This window comes from Tamandua tetradactyla, chromosome 11, assembly GCF_023851605.1.
Source record: "Tamandua tetradactyla isolate mTamTet1 chromosome 11, mTamTet1.pri, whole genome shotgun sequence".
Classification (NCBI taxonomy): Eukaryota; Metazoa; Chordata; class Mammalia; order Pilosa; family Myrmecophagidae; genus Tamandua; species Tamandua tetradactyla.
In genome coordinates, this window is record NC_135337.1 from 74,326,042 (window position 1) to 74,350,408 (window position 24,367).

Here is a 24,367-nt window from a genome sequence, read left to right on the forward strand (position 1 = left end):
CTAGCTTCCATGGTTTCTGCTGAGAAATCTACACAAAGTCTTAGTGGGTTTCCCTTGTATGTAATGGATTGTTTTTCTCTTGCTGCTTTCAAGATCTTCTCTTTCTCTTTGACCTCTGACATTCTAACTAGTAAGTGTCTTGGAGAACGCCTATTTGGGTCTAATCTCTTTGGGGTGCGCTGCACTTCTTGGATCTGTAATTTTAGGTCTTTCATAAGAGTTGGGAAATTTTCAGTGATAATTTCTTCCATTAGTTTTTCTCCTCCTTCTCCCTTCTCTTCTCCTTCTGGGACACCCACAACACGTATATTTGTGCGGTTCATATTGTCCTTGAGTTCCCTGATACCCTGTTCAAATTTTTCCATTCTTTTCCCTATAGTTTCTGTTTCTTTTTGGAATTCAGATGTTCCATCCTCCAAATCACTAATTCTATCTTCTGTCTCTTTAAATCTATCATTGTAGCTATCCATTATTTTTTCTATGTTTGCTACTTTATCCTTCACTTCCATAAGTTCTGCGATTTGTTTTTTCAGTTTTTCTATTTCTTCTTTATGTTCAGCCCATGTCCTCTTCATGTCCTCCCTCAATTTATCGATTTCATTTTTGAAGAGGTTTTCCATTTCTGTTCGTATATTCAGCATTAGTTGTCTCAGCTCTTGTGTCTCATTTGAGCTATTGGTTTGTTCCTTTGACTGAGCCATATTCTCAATCTTTTGAGCGTGGACAGTTATCTTCTGCTGCTGGCGTCTGGGCATTTATTCAGATTTCTCTTGGTGTTGGACCCAGCAAGGTTGTAATATTTTTCTGTGAAATCTCTGGGTTCTGTTTTTCTTATCCTGCCCAGTAGGTGGCGCTCGTGGCACATGTTTGTCTGCGGGTCCCACCAGTAAAAGGTGCTGTGGGACCTTAAACTTTGGAAAACTCTCGCCGTCCTGGGGGTTCGCTAGCCGAAGCGGCTTGAGCCAGCCCGGGGTCCGAACGTAGGGAGGGTTGCTGGTCGCCGCAGTCAGGGAAAGAGCCCGTCCGAATTTCCTAGTCGGCCCTGGGCAACAAGCGTGGCGGGAGGGCGCCAGCGGCAGCGGCCCGCCCGAGAGAGTGCACGTTCCCTGGGAGTCACGGGGTCACCGTTCTCCGCGGCCTGGGGGTTTCCGATCCAATTCTCTCAGTTGGTCCGGGGGCTGCGCGTGGTGTGGGCGCCAGTCGCCTTGGTTTCAGGGGACCACCTCTCCAATTCTCCCAGCCGGCCCGGGAAGGGGGAAGGGAGTAACTCCGGCCGCTTGCCACCCCGCCCGGTAAGGCCCGCGCGCCTCGGCGATCTCACCCGAGCTGCTTCTCTCAGCCAGCCAGCCGTTCCAGGATGGGGTACGCTGTCTTTTTTATCTCTGTTGTGGCTTTGGGCGCTTTCTGTATCGTTTCTACTCCCCTAGTAGGTGTCCTGGAGAAGAAAAATGATCCTCTGAAGTAGATGCTCTTGTTACAGATGAGAATATGAGGACTTTTGTCAGTTTTGTGAGTTTCCTGGTTGGCCAGGCAGTGACGTCTGCAAACTGGGTATTTCACTGTGCAACAATTTCAGCAGTGCCTGGATATTTAGCCAACTTCTAGGGGAAGGAAAAGTCCCTTTAGTTCCCGGACCTCAGGCAAGAGTTGAGGTCAGACGACTGGAAAGACACCTACAATGATATTTTAAATTCAGGGAATATATTTCACTGGATGTCTATCAATATCTTCTTGTCTCAATTTAAAAGATATTAGCTTAAAAATATTTACAGTTTTCTTTCTGGTCTACCCTTCCTCTTATCTTTATACTGAACTCCTTTCTCTACTTTTCAGCAGGTGAAGAGGCTCACAAAATCTTCAGGTTTGCATGAGGGTGAGAATGTGTCCAATGATTCTAAACACAACATAATTTTCTTTAAGGTCTTCTCAGGAAAAAAAAATTTATTTATTGAACTTAAGCACATTTAGCAACTTCCCTCCCAATCTTATTCTTATTGGTTTTCTTGGAGCTAAATTATCTCTGACCCTGTTTAATTTGCAAATATTAAAAAAAAAAAAAAGACTGAGTATCTCGTACAGAGATTTAAAAGTTAGAAGCAGATGTAAGTGGAATCATTATGAATCAAAGGGGAAAAATTTCAGAGGAGAAAAGATTCCAATAGGCTCACAGTTTGCAGTTTTGGAAAAAATAAGCTGAAGGCAGCTCCTGTTTGAAATATGTCTAAATTTAATTAGATGTGGTATATTTACTAAGGAGGCACAAATAGATAATTTTGTAGATTTTAAAACTAAGTTTTGTGGTGAGAAAAATAAGTACCAGTCTTTGTATAACCACTCAAAACGGGGAGCAAAAGCAGTAATTTAATAAAAACAACTCTCAAGCACTTGACTTTTAATAAGAATCCCAGGAAAAGGAACCTGAGAAGTGTCAAACAGCACAATGTGGGTAGAGCAGCCAAGATGTTTCCAAAGTTTTATGCTTTAAATTTCCTAAATATATAGCTATCAGGCACACATGCCAGGCAACTATTGATGCTTGGAAAATATTTTAGTCAGTATTTTATAAAATCAACTTTCAACCAAGATTTCTATCCATAAATCAGTGACAACGTCTGGCAATGTATTACAAATAACAAAGGGAGCAAGATTACTTTTAAATTTTAGATTTGCCCTCAAACAGGTTAGTTATTATTTCTCCTTTTACTGTGACACTGAAAATAGAGAAATTCAGCAGATGGTTCAAAAAGTTAAGGCTCCCTAAAGAGGTCTAAAGACTAAAACTTAAGGCACATATCTGCATGACACTGTTAAAAGCTAAAATCAAAATCAAAAACAAAAACCTACTTCCTTCCCTCATCTTTTACCAACCACTCTCTCTCCAAAGGATATGCCATTTTAAATTCAGGCTACTACTGGTAAAGAGTGAAATAAACATTGCATCAATGGATACCTGGTATGATTTCCACACAAATGTCCACTGTCTGCAATTGAGCACCACTGGTGGAACACAGGCCAGTCGAATAATTTCATATATCTTGGGTCATAAGCTGCTCTATTTACCCTTCAGCGCCATGGGCTCAGACTGGAATCTCCTCCTCTTTGGGGCCTCCTTCTGTACCTTTTTGCTCCCTGGATTTTGCTTTTTTAACTTCTTTTGGCTTTTCAACAACATTTATATTGGTCTCCTCCTCTTTACTTTCCATTTTTTGCTTCTCTTCTGCTTTCTGTTCTTTTGCCAAAAGCTGATAATTAACGCCCATGCCAATGAAGCGATAGATACCTGCAACAATAAGGATTACGCCACATGCCCAGTATGTGTACTTGTAGTTTCCATAAATGTCATTGAGACGACCTAAAAGTGGTGGCCCCAGGAGGACAGGACAGCATTCCACAATGGTCACCAATCCCACAGTGCTGGAGAATCTCTGGGGTCCAACAAGGTCCATCAGCATTTCAAATAATACCGAGCTGAGCCAACCAAATGCAACTCCAAAGAATCCCGCATAGTCACAGAACCCAATATGGCTTGTAGATAAAGGTGCTAGCATATGACACGCTCCATTTGCAATAACAGAAGCTGCAAAAAAGTACTGAACTTGAGGTCTTATCCACTTTGTGTCGGCTACAAGACCCATGGAAGGTCTGGCTACCTTGTCAACAAAAGCCAGAATAGACAGAAGTAAGGCTGACTTTTCACTAGAGAAATGCTGATGCTTGCCATAATTACTAAGAAAGACTAAAGGTGTAAACAGTCTAAAAGACATAAGCACATTACCAGAGAGGTATAGCAAAAAGCCTCTATGGCGGAACAGGGATAAGTCCGGGAATTTGTTAATTGCTTGGAGCACTGATCGTTTCTTCTCTTTGGGGTTTCCTCCAATAAGATCTGTATTTGCATCACCTGCACCTTTCTTTGCATCATATTTTCCAGCTTCCTGAGGGAATCCTTTAGACCTATTTTTTCCTGACTTGCTTGGCTTGGGCCCTATTGGTCGCATCAGGGATCCAGCTACACAGCAGTTTAGTAGTCAACCCCCAAGAATTAGGAAGCTTCCTCTCCAGCCAAAGATACCTGCCATAGCCAGTCCATTTGCCAGTGGTCTCCTCAAGTAGAAATACTTGCCAATCATGGTGAGAGCTGGATTCAAGTTGAAGGCAAGTCCAAGGCCTCCAATGACTCCAACACACAAGTAAAGTTCCTGTACAGTGTTACAGGAAGAAGCTGCAATCAAGCCACAGCCTGACAAGCAGCCACCAGCAATCCTGATTGGACGGCTGCCATATTTATTCACCCGGACATGCTGATAGGGCCTCCACCATACAGTACAGCTAACATGATAGAGGATACCCATGATACTTGGCTGGTGGTGGCGTTGAATATACCTTCAATCTCTTTGAAGAACACAGTGATAGATTTGGGAAATGCATAAGAGAAGCCAATGGAAATGAAAGCACCAACTACCACTGCCCACCCCCAGCCTCCATCTGGGGGTGTATACTCAACTGGACCTCAAACTGCTGGTGGCATTGTAAGCAAAGATGAATTCGAAAATGCAGTCCAAATCCAAATACCTCGGCTCAAGAAAAAACATCTGTGCCGGCTGGGAAGGCACCTGGCTGGCATTTGCTGGGGTCTGTGGTTTCTTTCAAACAGCTTCCCGAGGGATATTTTCTCTGCCTGCGTCAGCACTGAAGCTTTCTCCAGATGACTCCAGTAAAGAGTCCAAATGGGTAGAGATGCATCTCCATGGAAACACTTTTTTAGACTGGTTTGCAAACTATGAGCACACGCTTCAATGAAAATATTTCTTTATAATTCAGCTTGAAGTTCAATCCAAACTTTTTGGCCCTTCATTCAACAAAATTTGAGTGTCCCGATAGAACGAAGTAAACAAGACAGACATGGTCCCGGCTTTCATGGAGCTTAGATTCGTTATATGAGCAGCTCACGGCGCTGAGTGTGTGAGTGACGCCACAGCGCAGCTAGAGTTCCGCTGGGGCCTGGGTCCGGGTCACGTCCGCAGCCGGCTCTTCGTTTGCTCGCCCCGGCACCCACGCAACCTGCTAGTCACATCGCACACATTTTGTCGGGCCAGGCCCGCGCCGCTCTCTTATAACCCGCCCCCGCCGGGGGCCGAGCAGGCGCACAAGGGGCGGAGTCTGCGCTGCCGGCGCCCACCCCCACCCCCGCCCTTACATTCAGGTGAACGGCGACTCGCGCCTGAGCACTCTCTCAGACACGCACACGCCCGCTCTGGATCATATATATATATTTATTTATTTATTTATTTTAAAAAATCAACAAATGAAATAAAAATAACATAGTCTAGATCATATTTTTTAATCCATTCTTGCCAATATGTATGTTTTGATTGGGGAGTTTAATCCAGTATTCACAGTTATTCCTGTAAAGGCAGTTCTTAATTTAACCATTGATTTTTATTTATAAGATCTATTTTTTCTCTCTTTTCTCCTATAAATTATCCTTACTATTACTCTTCAAATCTGTATTCTCCACCAGACCTCTCTCTCCTGATTTTTTTCTTTCAACCAACAGTATTCCCTTTAGTAGTTCTGATAGATCCTTTCTTAGTAATGGACTCTCTTGGCTTCTGTTTATTTGTGAACATTTTTAACTCCCCCTCAGTTTTGAAGGACAGCTTTGCTGGATAGAGAATTCTTGGCTGGCAATTTTTCTATTTCAGTATCTTAAATATATCATACCACAGCCTTCTCACTTTCATGATATCTGATGAGAAACCAGCATTTAGTGTTATGTGGCTTCCCTTTTATGTGATGAATCAATTTTCTCTTGCTGCTTTCGGAATTGTCTTCATCTCTTTGGCATTTTACTAAGTGTGTTAGAGTGGGTCTATTCAGATCTATTTTGTTTAGAGTATGATGAGTTTCTTGGATTTGCAAATTTATGCCATTTATAAGGGTTGGGAAATTTTCAAACATTATTTCTTTGAATATTCCATCTGGCCACTTTCCCTTATCTTCTCTTTCGAAAACATCCATGATGCAGATGTTTGTGAGTTTTGTATTATCAAATAAATCGCTGAGACTCTATCAAGTTTTTCCATTGTTGTCTCCATTTGTTCTTTTCTCTGTCATCTGTCTTCTAGCTTCTGATTTCTTTCTCCTGCCTCTTCAAAACAGCTGTTGTGTGTCTCAGTACATTTTTAAATTCATCTATTGTGACTTTTATTTTCATAATGTCTTTTATTTTTTCCATAATGTCTATTATTTTTATTCTCTAAAATTCTTCTTCATGCTCTTCTAGTGTCTTCTGAGTATCCTTTTTTGCTTTATGCACATTTCCTTCATTTCTTTGAAGTTACTCAAAAGAGAAAACACATAATCATCATGATTGATGCAGAAAAGATATTTAACATGATAAAAATACTTTAAACAGTAGAAATCAAAGGAAACTTTATCAACATGATAAAAGACCTATATGAAAGACTCAAGCTAGCATCATACTCAATGGTGAGAGACTGAAAGCTTTTCCACTAAGATCAGGAATAAGACAAGGATGCCCACTGTCACCACTGCTATACAACATTGTATTAAAAGTTCAAGTTCAAGCCATTACGCAAAAAAAAGAAATGAAAAGTATCCAAATTTAAAAGGAAGAAGGAAAACTGTCAACATTTGTACATGACATGATCTTATATTTAGAAAAATCCTGGAAAAAAATGACAACAAAGCTAGTTCAGCTACTAAATGAGTTCAGTAATGTTTCAGGATACAATATCAACATCCAAAAAAACCAATGGTGTTTCTAAACTAGTAATGAGCTATCCAAGGAGTTAATCAAGTAAAAATTCCATTTCCAATAGCAACTAAAAGAATCAAACATCTAGGAATAAATTTAACCAAGGATGTAAAGGACGTGTACACAGAAAACTACAAAACATTGCTAAAATAAATTTTAAAGGACCTGAGTAAATGGAAAGGCATTCCATGTTCATGAATTGAAAGGCTAATTGTCACTAAAATGTCAACTCTGCCCAAATTGTTTTACAGATTCAATGCAATGCCAATAAAAATTCCAACAAAGTATTTTTCAGAAATGGAAAAGCTAATTATAAACTTTATTTGTAAGAGTAAGGGGCTTCAGATAGCTAAAAATATCTTGATGTTTAAAGCTTATTATAAAGCCACAGTGACCTAAACAGTATGGAACTGGCATAAAGAAGGATATATCAATCAATGGAATAGAATTGAAAGTTCAGAAACAGAACTCTGATCTAAGGTCAACTGATTTTTGATAAGGTTACCAAGCCTACTCAACTGGGACGGAACAGTCTCTTCAATAAATGGTGTTGGAAGAACTACAAATTCATCACCAAAAGCATGAAAGAGGACCCTTATCTTACACCCTATAAAAAAATTAACTCAGTGAATCAAAGACCTAAATAAATAAAAACCAGTTCCATAAAACTCCTAGAAGAAATTGTAGGGATACATTTCCAGGATTCAGTGATATGCTGCAGTTTCCTACACTTTACACCCAAAGCACAAACCACAAAAGAAAACATAGATAATTTGGAACTCCTGAAGATCAAATATGTCTGACAGTGACAACATCAACATGGCAAGGTAAATAGCTACTTAATGTCTCTCCTCACAGATTCAGCATTAAAATAGAACAATTCTGAATTGTTCAGAAATCTGGAGGAGGATATGAACTGGAGAGGGTCCCTAAAAATCCTAAATTGAAAATTTAGAAGAATGTCAGGTAGGAAATTTCCATCCAGGACCAGCTGGTCATCTCCCATCCCACTCAGTCGCATGATATGAGACATGCAACAGCAGCAGGGACCTGTCCGAACAGGGATACAAAATATATAGTCTCTCAATATAGGACAGACCCTCACCTTTTGGGACCTCTTCAAAATTGGAACTTTTGTGCATCAAAGAACTTTGTCAGGAAAGTGAAAGAAAAACAAAAAAACAAAAACAGTAGCTGACACAATGGGAGAGAATGTTTGGAAGCCATATATTGGATAAAGGTTTAATATCCAGAATATAGAAAAAGATCCTATGACTCAACAACAGAAAAGACTAACAACCCAATTAAAAAGGGGCAAAAAACATGGACAGACACTTTTCTGAAGAGGAAATTTAAAAGGCTCAAAAACATATGAAAAGATGCTCAACCATCACTGGCTATTAGGGAAATGCAAATCAAAATCACAAGAAGGGGCATGGTGGCTCAGTGGCAGAGTTCTTGCCTGCCATGCTGGAGACCTGGGTTTGATTCCCGGTGCCTGCCCATGGGAAAAAAAAAAAAAGACAAAAAAACACAAGGAGTTATTATCTCACACCTGCTAGAATGGCCATATCAGAAAAAAATAGAAAATGACAAATAGAGAAAGAGATACTTATTCACTGTCGGTGGAATGTAGAATGGTGCAACTGCTCTGGAAGGCTGTTTGATTGTTCCTCAGGATTCTAAGTATAGAATTGCCAAATGATCTAGTAATCTCATTACTAAGTATATATTCTGGAGAAATGAAGGAAAAGACACAAATGGACATTTGCACACTGATTTTTGGCATTCACCATTGCCAAAAGATGGAAACATTCAAACATCCATCAATGAACAAGTGGCTAAACAAACTGTCATATACTCATGATAGGATATTACATAGCTGTAAGATAGAATAAAGTCATGAAACATATAATACATTGATAAAGCTTGAGGACATTATGCTGAATAAAATTAGCCAGAAACAAAACAACAAATACTGTATGGTCTCACTAATATGAGCACACATGAATGAGTGAACTTTGAGAATTAAAGTTGAGAACAGAGGTTATCAAGATATTGAAAGAGAGTAGAGATTGGACATTTGATTCTGAAGAAGTACAGAATATTCAACAGGAATTATTCAAAAATACAGAAATGGATAGCACAATACTATCTGATGGTAGCACAATATTGTAAGTACATTGAACGAAAATGAGTGTGAGTATGGTTTAGAGAGGAGGGGTGGGGGCATGTTTGATACCAGAAGGAAATATAGAGGATAAAGACAGAGACAGTATAATTTAGTGATGCCTAATGTGGGCAATGATTGTGATTAAATGTACAAATATAAGAATGTTTTGCATGAGAGAGAGCAAATGAATGTCAACATTCATTTGAAAATACAATGGTATACAGAAATAATACAATCAATGCAAACTAGGATCTATAGTTAACAGAAGCAGTAATATACTTTCATTGAGTGTAACAAAGGCAATATGCCAAAGCCAAATGTCAATAAATGGGGCATATAGGGGAATGATATGGGATTATTTGCTGAAGAAATGGAAACATCCTCATGTAGAATGTAGTTGTGAGGGCATGGCTATGTGATTCTACCTGGAACCATTGACTTTTTGCTAAGATTAATGTTCTAGTTTGCTAGCTGCTGGAATGCAATATACCAGAAACAGAATGGCTTTTAAAAAGGGGAATTTAATAAGTTGCTAGATTACAGTTCTAAGGCTGAGAAAATGTCCCAATTAAGACAAGTCTTAATTGTGTCCCAATCACAACAAGTCTTAATTGTGTCCCAATCACAACAAGTCTATAGAAATGTCCAATCAAAGGCATCCAGGGAAAAATACCTTGGTTCAAGTAGGCCGATGAAGTTCAGGGTTTCTCTCTCAAGTGAGAGGGCACATGGCAAACACAGTCACAGTTGCTCTCTCACCTGGATAGGCACATGGTGAACACGGTCAGGGTTCCTCTCTCATCTGGAAGGGCACATGGCAAACATGGCATCATCTGCTAGCTTCTTCTCCTGGCTTCCTGTTTCATGAAGCTCCCCATGAGTCATTTTCCTTCTTCATCTCCAAAGGTCACTGGCTGGTGGACTCTTCTTCTCATCGGTATGTCATTCTGCTCTGCTCTCTCTGAATCGCTCATTGTCCAAAATGTTTCCTCTTTTGTAGGACTCCAGAAACTTATAAGACCACCCAAATGGGTGGAGACATGTCGTCACCTAATCCAGTTTAACAATCACATCTCCAGGGAGATGATCTGATTACAGTTTCAAACATACAGTATTGAATAGGGATTATTCTGCCTTTGTGAAATTGGGTTTAGATTAAAACATGGATTTTCTAGGGGATATACATTCTTTCAAATCAGCATAGTTAGATTGTATGACGTGTGAAAAAACTGTTTAAAAATGAACAGAGAGAGAAGTGCTGGAGAAAATGTGGAGGGAGAGATAGAACTACTCATAGTTGGTAGGAAAGTAGAGAGTTGTCATCTCTCTGGAAGATCCATAGGAGGCTAGGAATGGGGTTGCCATATGATGCTGCAATCCTGTAGTTAGGGGTATACTTGGAAAAACTGACAGTGGGGACACAAAAGGACATTTAGACACCAATTGTCATAGGTTCATGTGTCAACTTGGCCAGGTGGAGGTACCTGTTTGTCTGATTGGTCAAGTGCTGGCCTGTCTTTTGCTATAAGGATATTTCATAGAATTAAATCATGATCATGTAGGCTGCATCCACAACTGATTCCATTTGTAATCAGCCAAGGGGAGTGTCTTCTGCAATGAGTTATACTTAATCTAATCACTGACAGCCTTTTAAGGAGGATTCAGAAGAGACAGGCTCTCTTCCTGATTTGGCGTCAAGTCTCTCCTGTGGAATTCATCCAGACCCTCCCTCGGAATCGTCAGTTTCACAGCCTGCTCTACAGATTTTGGACTCTACGCTCCCATGATTATGTGAGACACCTTTATAAATTTTATATTTATGAATATTTACTGCTAATTCTGTTTCTCTAGAGAACCCTAACTAAAACACCAATGTTTATGGTGGCAGTGTTTTGGATTTGCAATGGATGGAGTTCACCTAAGGGTACATCAACTGAAGAATGAAAGTGGGATCTGCGATATATACATACAATAGACTATTGAGCAACCTCAAAAAGAAATGAAGTCTTTAGGCATTCAACTAAGTGAATAAACACTGGGGACAGGAGGTTGAATGAAATAAGTCAGAAATGAAAAGAGAAATACAACTGCACCTAATTAATATAGACTTGCTGTAATGTACAAATTCTGAGAATTGAATTTGAGAGCATAGGTTATCGGGTTAAAGCCTATTGTAAAGGTTCTTAGATTGTAAGTTCTTACAGCAGTCACATTTATTCTTCAATTGTAACTGTAATTTCTAAATACTGAGTCTCTGAGCTCTTTGTGTATCACCTGGTCATTCCCTGGAACTTTGGATATTTGTTTGACACATGAGACTCAGAGCTAGAGTACTGCAGCTATGAAAGTCAGCACTACCCCATAAAGCAATAGTTAAAAACACTGAAAAAGTGATCAAACTTCAATTAGAGATATCAATAAAACTGACCCAGGTTGGACTAAGGTAAAGCAGTCTAAAGGGTAAAGGCCGATATTGACTGTATTTTAAAAGTTCTCTGTGAAACCTAAAGAAAAGATGTTTATTTGGTGAAAAATTTATATTTTTGGTAGCACACAAATGTAATCTAATTTGTATGGTCAGCTTTTTCGACCACCATAATTACATGGAAACTTGAATAGGGAGTGAGAGCTTGTTGGCATGTATAGGTTGATGGGATGCCCCAATACACCCTAGAGTCATCTGGACAGAAGATGAAAGGTATTTGCAAAGTCCCTGTTCTAGTTCATAAGCTGCAAGAACGTGATATACCAGAATTGGAAAGGCTTTTATAAAGGGAATCTAATAAGTTACAAGTTTATAGTTCTAAGCCTATGGAAATGTCCCAACTAAGGCTTCCAGGGAAAGATACCTTAATTGAAGAAGGCTGATGGGTCAGGAACACCTCTCTCAGCTGGGTAGTCACGTGTCTGCCATCTGCAGGTCCCTTGTTCCTGGGCTCCATTGCATTCAGCCCCTGTTCCTGAGGGGCTCCTTGCTTTATTTCTCCAGGACTGGCTTTCATCTCTTGGCTTCCCTTTGCTCTCTCCAGCTTCTGGCTTGCTTCACATCTCATGGAAACATCTGCTGGGTTCTGAGCATCTCCAAACATCCATGTCTCTGTTCTCCACGTGTCTGCATGTGTGTCAGCTCTTCTGTGAAGTTTCTGTAGACTCTGAGGCTTCAGCTATTTCTGTTGTTTCTCCAAGGTGTTTCCTCTTTTAAAGGATTCCAGTAAAATAATCAAGACACACCTGGAATGCATGGAGTCACATCTCCACCTAATCAAATGTCACATCCATAATTGGTGAGTCACATCTCCATGGAGATAATCTAATTGAAAGTTTCCAACACAAAGTATTGAATTAGGATGAAAAGAAATGGCTGCTCTAACAAAATTGGATCAGGATTAAAACATGGCTTTTCTGGGGTGCATAATACTTTGAAACTAGCATAGTCTCCTTGAGGGACTGGGAACAAAGGTGCAAATATTAAACTCCCTCAGCTGGGGAAGACCTGATATTCTTGCAATAGCTGGGGACTGCCAATTTAATGGGCCAGGCCTTCAATCTTGGGGCTTGCCCTTGTGAAAGTTATTCCCACAAAGGAGAAGCTACGCTTATGTCTGATTATGCCTAAGAGTCACCCCCAGAGAACCCCTTTTTCCTCAGATGTGACCTTTCTCTCTGAGCCAATTCTGCAGGTGAACTCACTGCCCTTCCCCTTGTATGGGACATGACTCCAGGAATGTAAAATTCCATTACAACATGGGACATGATCCCCGGGGGTGGCGCCTGGCCCTGGCATTGTGGAATTGAGAAAGTCTTCTTGACCAAAAGGGGAATGAGAAATGAAACAAAATAAAGTTTCAATAGCTAAGGGATTTCAAATAGACTTGAGAGTCCATTCTGGAGGCCATTTTTATGCAATGTATAGATATCCCTTTGCAATTGGGGGGGTGGTGTTGGAGTACTTAGAGGGAAATAGCTGAAACTGTTAGACTTTAATCCAATAGCCTTGATTCTTGAAGATGACTGAATAACTATAGAGCTTTTAAGGTGTGACATGTGATTGTAAAAATCATGTGGTGGGCACTCCCTTTATCCAGTATATGGAGTGATAAGTAAGAAAAAAAAAGACAATAAAAATTGGGAGGAGAGGTTATGTGATGTTTTGGGGTGCTCCTTTACACTTTCATATTTATTTTTATTCTTAATTTTTTGGAGTAATGGAAATGTTCAAAGATTGACTGCAATGATGCATACACAGCTATATGGTGATACTGTGAGCCACTAATTGTACAATTTGGATTATTGTATGGCATGTGAATATATAATATATCTCAATAAAATCACATTAAAATCAAATTTGTCAGTTCTTCAAATGACTTTGTCAAAGGGTGATAGGACAATCAACTAAATGGGAGAAAATATTTGGAAACCACATATCTGCTAAGGGTTTGATATCCAGTATATATATAAGAAAATCCCTCAACTCAATAATTTAAAAAAAGACAATTGAAAAATGATCTAAAGACATGAATAGACATTTTTCCAAAGAGGAAGTACAGATGGCTAAATAATGCAAAAAGATGCTCAACTTCACTGGCTATTAGGGAATTGCAAATCAAAACCACAATGAGATATCTCACACTTCTTAAAATGACCACTATTAAATAAACAGGAAACTACAAGTGTTGGAGAGGATGTGGAGAAAGGGGAAGCACTTATTCACTGCTGATGGGAATGTAAAACGGTACAGCTGCCAAGAAGGATGGTTTGGCATTTCCTTAGGAAGCAAAGCAAAGAATTGCCTTACAACCTGGCAATCCTCCTACTTCATGTAAACCAGAAGATCTGAAAGCAGAAACATGAACAGACACTTGCACGCCAAAATTCACAGCAACATTATTCACAACTGCCAAAAGATGGAAACAATTTAACAGCAGATGAATGGATAAACAAAAGGTGATATATACATTCAATGTTATATTAATCATCAGTAACAATGAATAAAGTCCTAACGCATGTGACCATAGGGATGAATCTTAAGGACATTCTGTTAAAGTGAAATAAGTCAGACACAAAAGGATAGACATTGTATGAACTCACTGAGATGAACTGATTATAATATATAAATTCATAAACATAAAATATAGAACATAGGTTGTCAGGATCTAAAATGAGGCTAAAGAATGTGAAGTGGTTGTTTCATATGTGAAGAATGTAAATAGATTGAACTTAAATGGTCTGGAAATAGAGGTGATGGTAACACGTTACTGTGAGACTGATTAACACTACTGAATGGTGTGTGAATGTGATGGAAGGGGGAAGTTTAAAGTATATATGTTGGGCAGGCCATGGTGGCTCAGCAGTCAAGAATGCTCGCCTGCCATGCCAGAGGATGCGGGTTCGATTCCTGGTGACTGCCCATGTAAAATTTAAAAAATAAATAAATAAATAAAGTATATATGTCACATGAAGGACACTTGGATGTTAAAACATGGGAATATATAGCACAGTGAGTCTGGGCAGCTGTGATTAGCTCCACAAATATAATAAAGTTCTTTCATGAACTAGAACGAATGTGTAACACTATTACAAGGAGATAATAATAGAGGAGTATATGGGGAAAATATTCCTATTGTAAGTTATGGACTACAGTTAACTGATATTTTAATAACCTTTCATCAACAGTAACAAATGTGCTGTAACAATACTGGGGGTCAATAGTAGGGGGATCAGCAGTATGGGAAGATGTGGGTTTTCTTTTTTATTTTTACTTCTTTTCTGGAATAATGAAAGTGTTCTAAAATTGATCATGACTTCATATTCACGACTATGTGATGATACGTTGAGCCAGTGATTGTTCAGATGGTTTGTATAGTGTGTGAATAGATCTCAATAAAACTGCATTTTAAAAAAAGTTAAAAAATAAATATATTAGAGCTCTATGTATTAACCCACAAAGAATATTGAAGACATAGTGTGGTGTTTTTTTCCCCTTAGGCTTTTAACTTTTTTATTGTATAATATAACATATATGCAAAGCAAAGAAAGAAAAAAGCAACAGTTTTCAAAATGATCTTCAACAAGTAGTTACAGAACAGACCCCAGAGTCTGTCATGGGCTACCATATGATCCTCTCAGATTTTTCCTTCTAGCTGCTCCAGATCATTGGAGGCTAGAAGGAATAAGTAATTTTTTATCATCACAATCAACTTTTTTTTTTCTTTTTTGTGAAAAATAACATACATACAAAAAAGCAATAAATTTCAAAGCACAGCACAACAATTAATTGTAGAACTTTCAGAGTTTGGTATGGGTTACAATTCCACAATTTTAGGTTTTTACTTACAGCTGCTCTAAGATACTGCAGACTAAGAGAAATATTAATATGATGATTCAGCAATCACACTTGTTTGCTAAACCCTACCTTCTCTGTATAACTCCACCATCACCTTTTTTCTTTCTATCCCACTCTTTAGGGGTATTTGGGCTATGCCCATTCTTACTTTTTCATGTTGGAAGGGGCTGTCAATAATATGGTGTAGGGTGATGGAACTAGCTAATGTTCTGGAGAGGTTGGCCCCTCTAGGTTTCAGGGACCTATCTAGGTTTACAGATATCTGGTCCAGGGACCCATCTGGAGGTAGTAGGTTTCTGGAAATTTACTCTAGTGCATAAAACCTTTGTAGAATCTTATATATTGCTCTAGGTGTTCTTTAGGATTGGCTGGAATGGTTTTGGATGGGGTCTGGAAAATTATGATTAGTAGCAATGTCTAACTGAAGCTTGCATAACAGTGACCTCCAGAGTAGCCTCTTGATTCTATTTCAGCTCTCTCTGCCACTGATACCTCATTTGTCACACTTATTTTCCCAGTTTTGGTCAGGATGGCATTGTTGATCCCATGGTGCCAGGACTGGACTCATCCCTGGGAGTCATCTCCCATGCTGCAAGAGAGACTCTCACTTCTGGATGTCATGTCCCATGCAGGGGGGAGGGCAATGACTTCACTTGTAGAATTGGGCTTAGAGAGAGTGAGGCCATATCTGAGCAACAGTAGAGGTCCTCCAGAAGTAACTCATAAGCATTCCTATAGCTAGGCTAAGTTTCTCTGCTGTATACATAAGCTTCACAAGAGTAAGCCTCAAGATCAAGGGTTTGGCCAATTGATTTTGGTGTCCCTAATGTCTGACACAGTATCAGGGGATTCCCTGGTGGTAAAGTTTAATAGTTCCATATTTTTTCTCCCATCCCTCAAGGGACTTTGCCACACTTTTTGATTATCTGCTTAATATATTCTAGGAGGTATCCAGGTATTACATTAAGCTATACAGGATTAAAGGCCCTCATTCTTATTCTGGGCTCCCTGTGTTTCAATTGTTCACATGTGCTGTACAGAGAGGTTGAGTTATATTATGTGCTACAGAAAAATTAAGTTCTGGACAAAATAAAACTTTCTTCCTTTTGTCTCAAAGAATAGGTACAGTTCTAAAATATAGACAATGTCTTCCTTAGCCCTGTATTCTGAATTACCTTAATCCCAATCTGATCAGCTTCATTTTTTTCTCTAAATACCAGGTTATACAAATATGTAACAGCCTCTCAAGATCCAGATACAATAATTACCACTCAGGGCTAAATTTGAAGTATGATGGTTTGAAGCAATATGTACCTGAGTAAAACATGCTTTTAAATTTAATACATTCCTGTGGGTGTAAACCCATTGTAAATAAGATCTTGTGATGAAGTCACTTCAGTTAAGGTATAACCCATCTCATTCAGGATGGGTCTTAATCCTCTTACTTGAGTTGTTTATGAATTGAATGAATTCAGAGACAGAGAAAAAATGCCATGGAAGCAAAAAGGTGAAATCAACGAAACTGGGAAGACAAGGGAGAGACCAGCAGATGCCACCACATGCCTTTCCATGGGGCAAAGGAGCCAAGGATTACCAGCAATCAGTCTTTGGGAAGAAAGTATCACTTTGTTGATGTCTTGATTTTGGATATTTTCCCATACTCTAACTATAAGTGAATAAATTCTCATTGTTTACAGCCAAACAAACAAAAATTAAATAAAAAAAAAACCTAGAAAACTCCAGGTGGACCCTCTGAAGTAAAAACAGAGAGATGAAGCAGGAAAGGAACGTAAAGGTAACACAATATCTTGATGCCTTCCTAGTTCTTATGTTGGGGAGAACTTTGTGGATATTCATTTGATTATTATATTTCATCACCTCTGTGAGTGCAATATATGTTCTTTTTACTACATTAAGTAATCCATAATTTAAAAGACTTAAATCTTTTCAAGTTCCCAATTTGTCTCAGGGAGGGGGGGAACACCATGTAGGGTATTCTTTCTTTAAAACTTTGCAAATATGGCCCATTCACCTATAAATAGGCTACAAGGCCTAAAATTTGGAGATTAAAACAATTCAATTGAGATACAGTATCTCTTGTGCGTCCTTTGAAAGTGTTTGCCCAGTTGATATCCATTCTGTTATTTTCAGCTTCCAGAATAGTTTTTATATGCTACTTTTTCCCAAGGCAATCATTGGTTTCATAGACTAGAAACACTAAGAAAATGAACCCTGCTTTCTTTGTTCCTCATGCCTAAGAACTTTGTTGAAGAGCCCCATTCTTTGGAAGACCCACTATTGATTATTTCTTCTGCATGCACAAAAGGCAGGGTAAACCAGATGGTGCTCCCTTCCACATCTTTGTTCAGTGGAAATGATATGGCTGAAAAGGCTACACTGCTTATACAACCCAGATTAAGAGAGGAAATGGCCATACTCTTGAACCATATACTCTCACCCCACAATGTAATTAAGTTGGAAATCAGCAAAAAGATACATGAAAACCCTCAAGCTTTTGGAAATGAAGTAACACACTTCTAAATAGCCCACGGGTCAAAGGACAAATCACTAACAAAATTTTAAAATATTTTGTGATGAATGATAATGAAAACCCAACAAATGAAAATATGCAGTGTGTTAGTTAGATTCAGTTGTCAACTTGGCCAGGTGAGCATACCTAATCTTGTTGCTGCAGACATAAGCCAACGGTATGTGAACCTCATCTGTTGCTAATTACATCTGCAGTTGACTAGGAGGCGTGTCTGCTGCAATGAGTGACGTTTAACTTAATTGGCTTGTGCTTAAATGAGAGAACGCAATGTAGTACAGCCTAGCAGCTCAGCATTCCTCATCTCAGCACTTGCAGCTCAGCCCAGGCCTTTGGAGAAGTCACCCCGGGGAAAGTTGTTGGAACCCAGGGGCCTGGAGAGAAGACCAGCAGAGACCATCCTGTGCCTTCCACGTAAGAAAAGAGCCTCAGTGGAAAGTTAGCTGCCTTTCCTCTGAAGAACCAACAAAATAAATCCCCTTTTATTAAAAGCCAATCTGTCTCTGGTGTGTTGCATTCCGGCAGCTAGCAAACTAGAACATGCAGGATGCAGCTAAAATAGTCCTTAGAAATGAAATACACATCTCTAATTTGTACCCATATTTATACCTCCAATTTCATATAGTAAAAAGAAGAAGGGCTTCAAAACAATAATTTAAGCAATCTAGTGAAGAAGCCAGCAAAGAAAAAGCAAATTATACCCAAAGAAAGTAAAGGGAAAGAAAGAAAAAAATAAGAGCAGAAATCAATGAAAAAGAATACAGACTAACAGAGGAAAAAACTCAACAAAGACAATAGTTCGTTCTTTATAATGATTATCAGATACAGGGGCTAAGAAGCTTCCAGAAAAGAGGGGAAATTAGAGCTATTCTTTTCCTTCCCTGTAGAGGATTAAAAGTATTAAACCCTCTTAAAGTGGGTAAGGATGGTTCTCATTGGGGGTTGTTAGAATGAATGGGCACCAAGGGTCTCAGAGCAGACTTTTCCGTGAATAAAGGGGAGAATGAACCAGGGAAAAATGTTTCTACCTAGGTATAGATTGTTCTAATGCCATATGTAATGGGGGCCAAGAAGTTTTTCTTACCCACCTATGCTGGGCTGGGGATGGTGGTTGTAAATCTTTTTCACCAGATCAGGGTACATTGTAAAGTGGATAAGTGCTGGTTTATCCTCTTGTACCTTGAATTTATATTTTGAAAGCAGAGCCCTACTCACATAGAACTTCAATGTGGAAAATCTATAAGGCTGAAAGCAATTTTATACTTCATAGAGCTTGACAATTCCAGGAACCAGAGCTCTTTATCACGACTATTTTAGGAGCCTGCTCAGTGTTCCTTACCTATGCCATTATCAGAATTTCTATGCTTTCCTGAAGAAGCAAATCCCACAGTCCATCTGGTTGATTCCACATGCTGAAGTGGTTGGGAAGTAGTTGCTGCAATGTCCTTTTTGCGTCCATTGTTCCTCACATTTTTCTTTTAGAGAAATAAAATGAATTAGAGAAACTTACTAAAACTGAAGAAAGCAGAAATATGGTTAAGTGTCACTGGGTGATCCCAGAAGACAGCAACATTTGTTAAAGTGCTAGAATCTCTATCAACCTGATTTATGTTTTCTCATTTATCACACACAACACTGAAAAGGGCATGTCATTAGTTCCATATTATTGATGAGAACATGAAGGCTTAGCGCAAGAGATATTTGGAACCAGAAAGAATGAATTGCACAGGAGGAGGGCGGGGGATGGGGAGTTGGGAATGAGGCTCCAGATATTTGTTAGAAGTTTTTGAATGAGAGCTGAGAATATACACACTATTAACATTTGAGATCAGCTAATGCTTGATTTGGGGATCTGTTTTGTGCATTGTATGATGTGTCAAAGCATCCCAGTACTCAGTCTGATAGATATCTACAGCACAGCTTCTGCCTCATGGTGGCAGCCAGATGTTTCCATGGTGACAACATCTAAATATCTCCAGATGTTGCCAATATCCCATGGGGTGGGGAACAAAATCACTTCCAACTGAGAACTGCCCTATCCTGAAAATCATAGGTAGCCATGGCAGTGTTTGAGCAATAGAATTACATAGTAAGAATGACCACCTGTTCCAAAACCCAAGCTGTGCCCCACTCACCCCAGTGCTCACTAATGAAGATGATGTTGTCATCTCAGTGACGTCCTCTGGAAAAGAAAAGTAGCCATTAAAACACAATATGGGGAAGGAAAGTTCCCACCTCATACCCCTTCTCCTTATTACCCTTAAGTTAGGTCTTACCTTGATGCTCCTCATCCCATATTAATTCACTTCTAAGAAGTTTAAAATGTCTTCTACAGTAGAATTTTAAAAGGGCATTTGAAGGCAACCTACAAACCTAGTGACTCAGTATCTTATGAATAGATGAATAGAATACAGCAAACAGGTGTGATGTCACTTCTGAGATGAGGTTATAAATGTTGGTGACTTCTGCCTTGTTCACACTCCTTTTCTGGCTCTTCTCACATGCTTGCTCATATAAAGTAGACTAAAGAGTCCTACATACATAGGAACTGATGGAGTCCTCCCAACAACCACCACAAAGGAACTGATCCTCCAAGGGACTGAATCCTGCCAGGCACCACATGAGTGAGCTGGAATGCAGGTCCTTCCACAGCTAAGCCTTTAGATCAGACCACAGCCCCAACCAGCACACCTGATTGCAGATGTGAGAAACCCTGAAGCAGAGGTTGCAGCTAAGCCGTGCCTAGATTCCTGGCCCACAGAAATGGTGAGCGATTAAATGTGTTGATTTAAGCTGTTAAAATTTGGGTAATCTTTTACGTAACAGATAACTAAGACAATGGGTCCTGTTATTTTTCCTCTTTAAAATGAAGCAAATAGAAGTTAATTCATTAATCAAAAGTTATCTGGTAAGTGGTAGAGCCAGGATTTGAATTCAAGTCTCACTCGAGGTCTGAAATTTTACTAGGATTCAATGAATAAGTAATTAGATTGTGGATAGTGAGAGATATGTTTCTCATTGTCAGAGAAAGAGGTAGCAAATAAGGAAAGAAGGAAGTAGGAATAAACCTGGATGTTTCATCGGGATCAGAGGTACCAGGATGAACTTATGGATTTTAGAGGATATAGAAATAGACACCGAATTTAATGTGAATGAAATATAAATAACTAGAAAAGCCTAGTTAAAATTACAGAAGTCTGTTTGGAAGCCCTGGAAAGAGACCCACTGGAGATATAAACTTATAAGTCATCTATGCAGGGATGGTGATTTACATCACAGCCTAGGATGGGAGCTTCTATAAAAGCATCATCAGAGACAACAAAGGGATGAAGGATAATTCCAGGACAAGGCCCTGCTCTCCAACCATGGCCTGAAATTGGTGGAGCTCTCAAAGACTCTCCCCCATCCTTTTTCATGGTGGAAGGGACATTTGTATGTTCTTACCGTAACATTCTGGATGATTAATCGTAATGAAACCAGCCAAAAAGTTGATCACAACATTTTCTACAGCACAGATGCAGCAAAAATTTCCATTTCCATTTTCAGAGTAGGCTTCTGGCTTGCAATCTGACAGCCATTTCTTACACTCATTAATATCTGTAAATTAAAAGAAAATACTGTTTTTCATTCTTTAGAATTTATACCTTATTCCCTTGACTGTGGGATCCTTATTGACCAACATTGTTTATAAATCCACCCAAATACCTCCTCTTCTTGGATAGGACAAATAAACATTAAAAGGTGACAGTTCACCCTAAATCAATTTATAAATGCAGTGCAATCCCAATAAAAATACCTAAAAGTTATTTTATCCAGTGAGAAGAGGTGGTATTATCACATAGCCAAAATATCTATCAAGGGGAGTATAGCCTTATCAGACTTTACAACCTACTCTGCAGATTCAGTAAGCAGTGTGGTACTGGTGCATGAGGAGAAAATTAGTCTAACAGGATAGTTTCCAAGCCCAAAAATAGACCCAAGGACACATAAAATTTAGTATATGATAATGGCTAAGTTACTGGGGTAAGGATAGACGTTACAATAGGATAAAATGAGACCCATACCTTATACCATTCTCGAGAATAAATTCTTAAATGGATCAAAGATTTAAATGAAAAAAAAGATACTGTATAAGCACTAGACATAAACATAGGTGGAATACTATTCGACTGCAGTGTAGGGAAATACTCTAACTATGATTCAAAATTATTGATGAACTTGTCTATATAATTTCAAGAAAAATATGAAGAACAAAAGCAGTATTATAAGCAGATTCAAAGGGCAATGACAAACTGGAATAAAATATTTGCAAAAATATCATAGACAAATGGTGAACACCTGTGATTTATTTCTTTAATTTAATAAATAAGAGGCAAACTAACTGTCATGGTCAGGTTCATGTGCCAACTTGGCCAAGTGGTGGTACCTGTTCATCTGGTTGGGCAAGTACTGGCCTGTCTGTTGCTATGAAGACATTTCATACAAATATGAAAGAGGATTTGGGCTGGCAAAAATAAGAGTACTGAAAAGTGAAACATGAGTGCCAAGATAATAATTCATTCTTTTGTTCCTTCAGTCAACACTTTTCATTGGGTGTCTATTATGTGACCACATTATTCTCTGTTCCAAGATACGATGATGAAAAAATAATATGATCCCTGCCCTGTGGAATTTGCAGGTAAGAAGACCCAGTGTTTGAGCTTCAAGTAACAAGGTCTTGGAATTTCTACCTTCCTTTGCAGAAGAACCAATGGATACTGTGATGAGGGTAGGAACCATATAAAGGAGAGGGGCTTCTCTGAAGCTATTGATCTAACCTCAACATTATCGATTTGGTGATACTTTTACACCAACATCTTTATGTAACACAATGTATGGATGTAAAGGGTGGAAACATCTGCTCCATCAAGACATGTCCACATCGTAATCCGCATTCCTGTGCATGTGAACTCATTTGTAATTAGGTCCTTTGAAGATGTTAGTATTAGTTAAAGGGTGGGCACAGTTGTAAATAGATCTTTAAAGATCCTGTTTAGATGAGGTCAAATTCCATCAGGATGCATCTTAATCCACACAATTGGAGGCCTTATAAGAAAAGGAAATTGGACAGAAGAAGCAGAAGCCACAAGTTAGTAGAAGCCAAAGAAGAAAGAATCACTATGTATTCTAGTTTGCTAGCTGCCAGAATGCAATAAACCAGAAACAGAATGGCTTTTAAAAGGGGAATTTAATTAGTTGCTAGTTTACAGTTCTAAGGCTGAGAAAATGTCCCAATTAAAACAAGTCTATAGAATTGTCCAATCAAAGGCATCCAGGGAAAGATACCTTGGTTCAAGAAGGCAAATGAAGTTCAGGGTCTCTCTCTCTCTAGTGAGAAGGTGCATGGCAAACACAGCTAGGGTTTCTCTCTCAGCTGGAAGGGCACATGGTGAGCACAGCATCATCTGCTAGCTTTCTCTCCTGGCTTCTTATTTCATTAAGCTTCCCAGGAGGCATTTTCCTTCTTCATCTCCAAAGGTCACTGGCTGATGGACTCTCTGCTTCTTGTGGTTATGTCATTCTGCTCTTTCCAAATCTCTCATTCTCCAAAATGTTTCCTCTTTTACAGGACTCCAGTAAACCAATCAAGACCCACCCAAATGGGAAGAGACACATCTCCCCTAATCCAGTTTAACAACCACTCTTGATTGGGTTACATCTCCAGGGAGATGATCTAATTACATACAGTATTGAATAGGGATTATTCTGCCTTTACGAAATGGGATTTTGATTAAAGCATGGCTTTTCGAGGGTACATACATCATTTCAAACCAGCACACTACGTATGGAGGATTGTCAATGCCAGAATGCTACAGAGTTCAGAAGAAATTATGGCTATACCAACACCTTGATTTCAGACATATGCCTTCCCAAACTGTGAGTCAATAGATTCTTCTTTGTTAAGTAAATCAGTGTATGGTATTTGTCACAGCAGCTCTGGAAAAGTTAGACAGTAGAGCATGGAAGGATGTCCCCAACCCCTTTCAAACTACAAGATGTGTGTGGATTGTCTTTACCTTCACATTTCATTTTGGATGTGATGAAGTATTCACTTCCAGACTGGAACTGGAATCCTCCTTTACATGCACAGTGTGTACGGGTGTGACAACCAGCATTTTCAGGGCATGAAGGACAGATAGCTGCAGAGAACACACATCAATTCGTATATTTATTCATGCATTCATTCAAGAAAAACTCATTAAGCAAATACACAGTACTGGACACAATGGTAGAAGAAGGTCTTTGTAGGAATACCTCCATAGGCATCCTTTTGCACTCATTCCATGATAGAACACAGAAGCTCATGGAACCTGGCAATATCCCACCCCTCACCACTTTTTCCTGACAGGCAAACTTAAAACTGGAAACACCTGCATTTCTTGAAGGAAATCTTTCTGTGGCCACCAGAGTTCTCCTTGCTCAACTTGTAGCTGGTCAGTAATGCTCAAACCCCTGGAAGACCCCAATATACCTAAATCATGA

At 39.1% G+C, this 24,367-nt stretch overlaps 1 protein-coding gene and 1 pseudogene across 1 annotated transcript in view; both read right to left on the minus strand.

Moving 5' to 3' along the window:
- The window catches only part of LOC143650300 (adhesion G protein-coupled receptor E1-like), a 47,974-nt gene extending 27,952 nt beyond the window's left edge, over positions 1 to 20,022 (minus strand). The window contains exons 1-2 of the mRNA XM_077120914.1: positions 19,981 to 20,022; positions 19,185 to 19,320 (exon numbers count right to left, since the gene is read on the minus strand). Of these exons, the coding sequence (XP_076977029.1) occupies positions 19,185 to 19,320; positions 19,981 to 20,013 (169 nt within the window). The 5' untranslated portion in view covers positions 20,014 to 20,022. The remainder of the gene's footprint in view (positions 1 to 19,184; positions 19,321 to 19,980) is intronic.
- On the minus strand, positions 3,008 to 4,528 carry LOC143650296 (monocarboxylate transporter 1 pseudogene; annotated as a pseudogene).
- Positions 20,023 to 24,367: the final 4,345 nt, after the last annotated feature.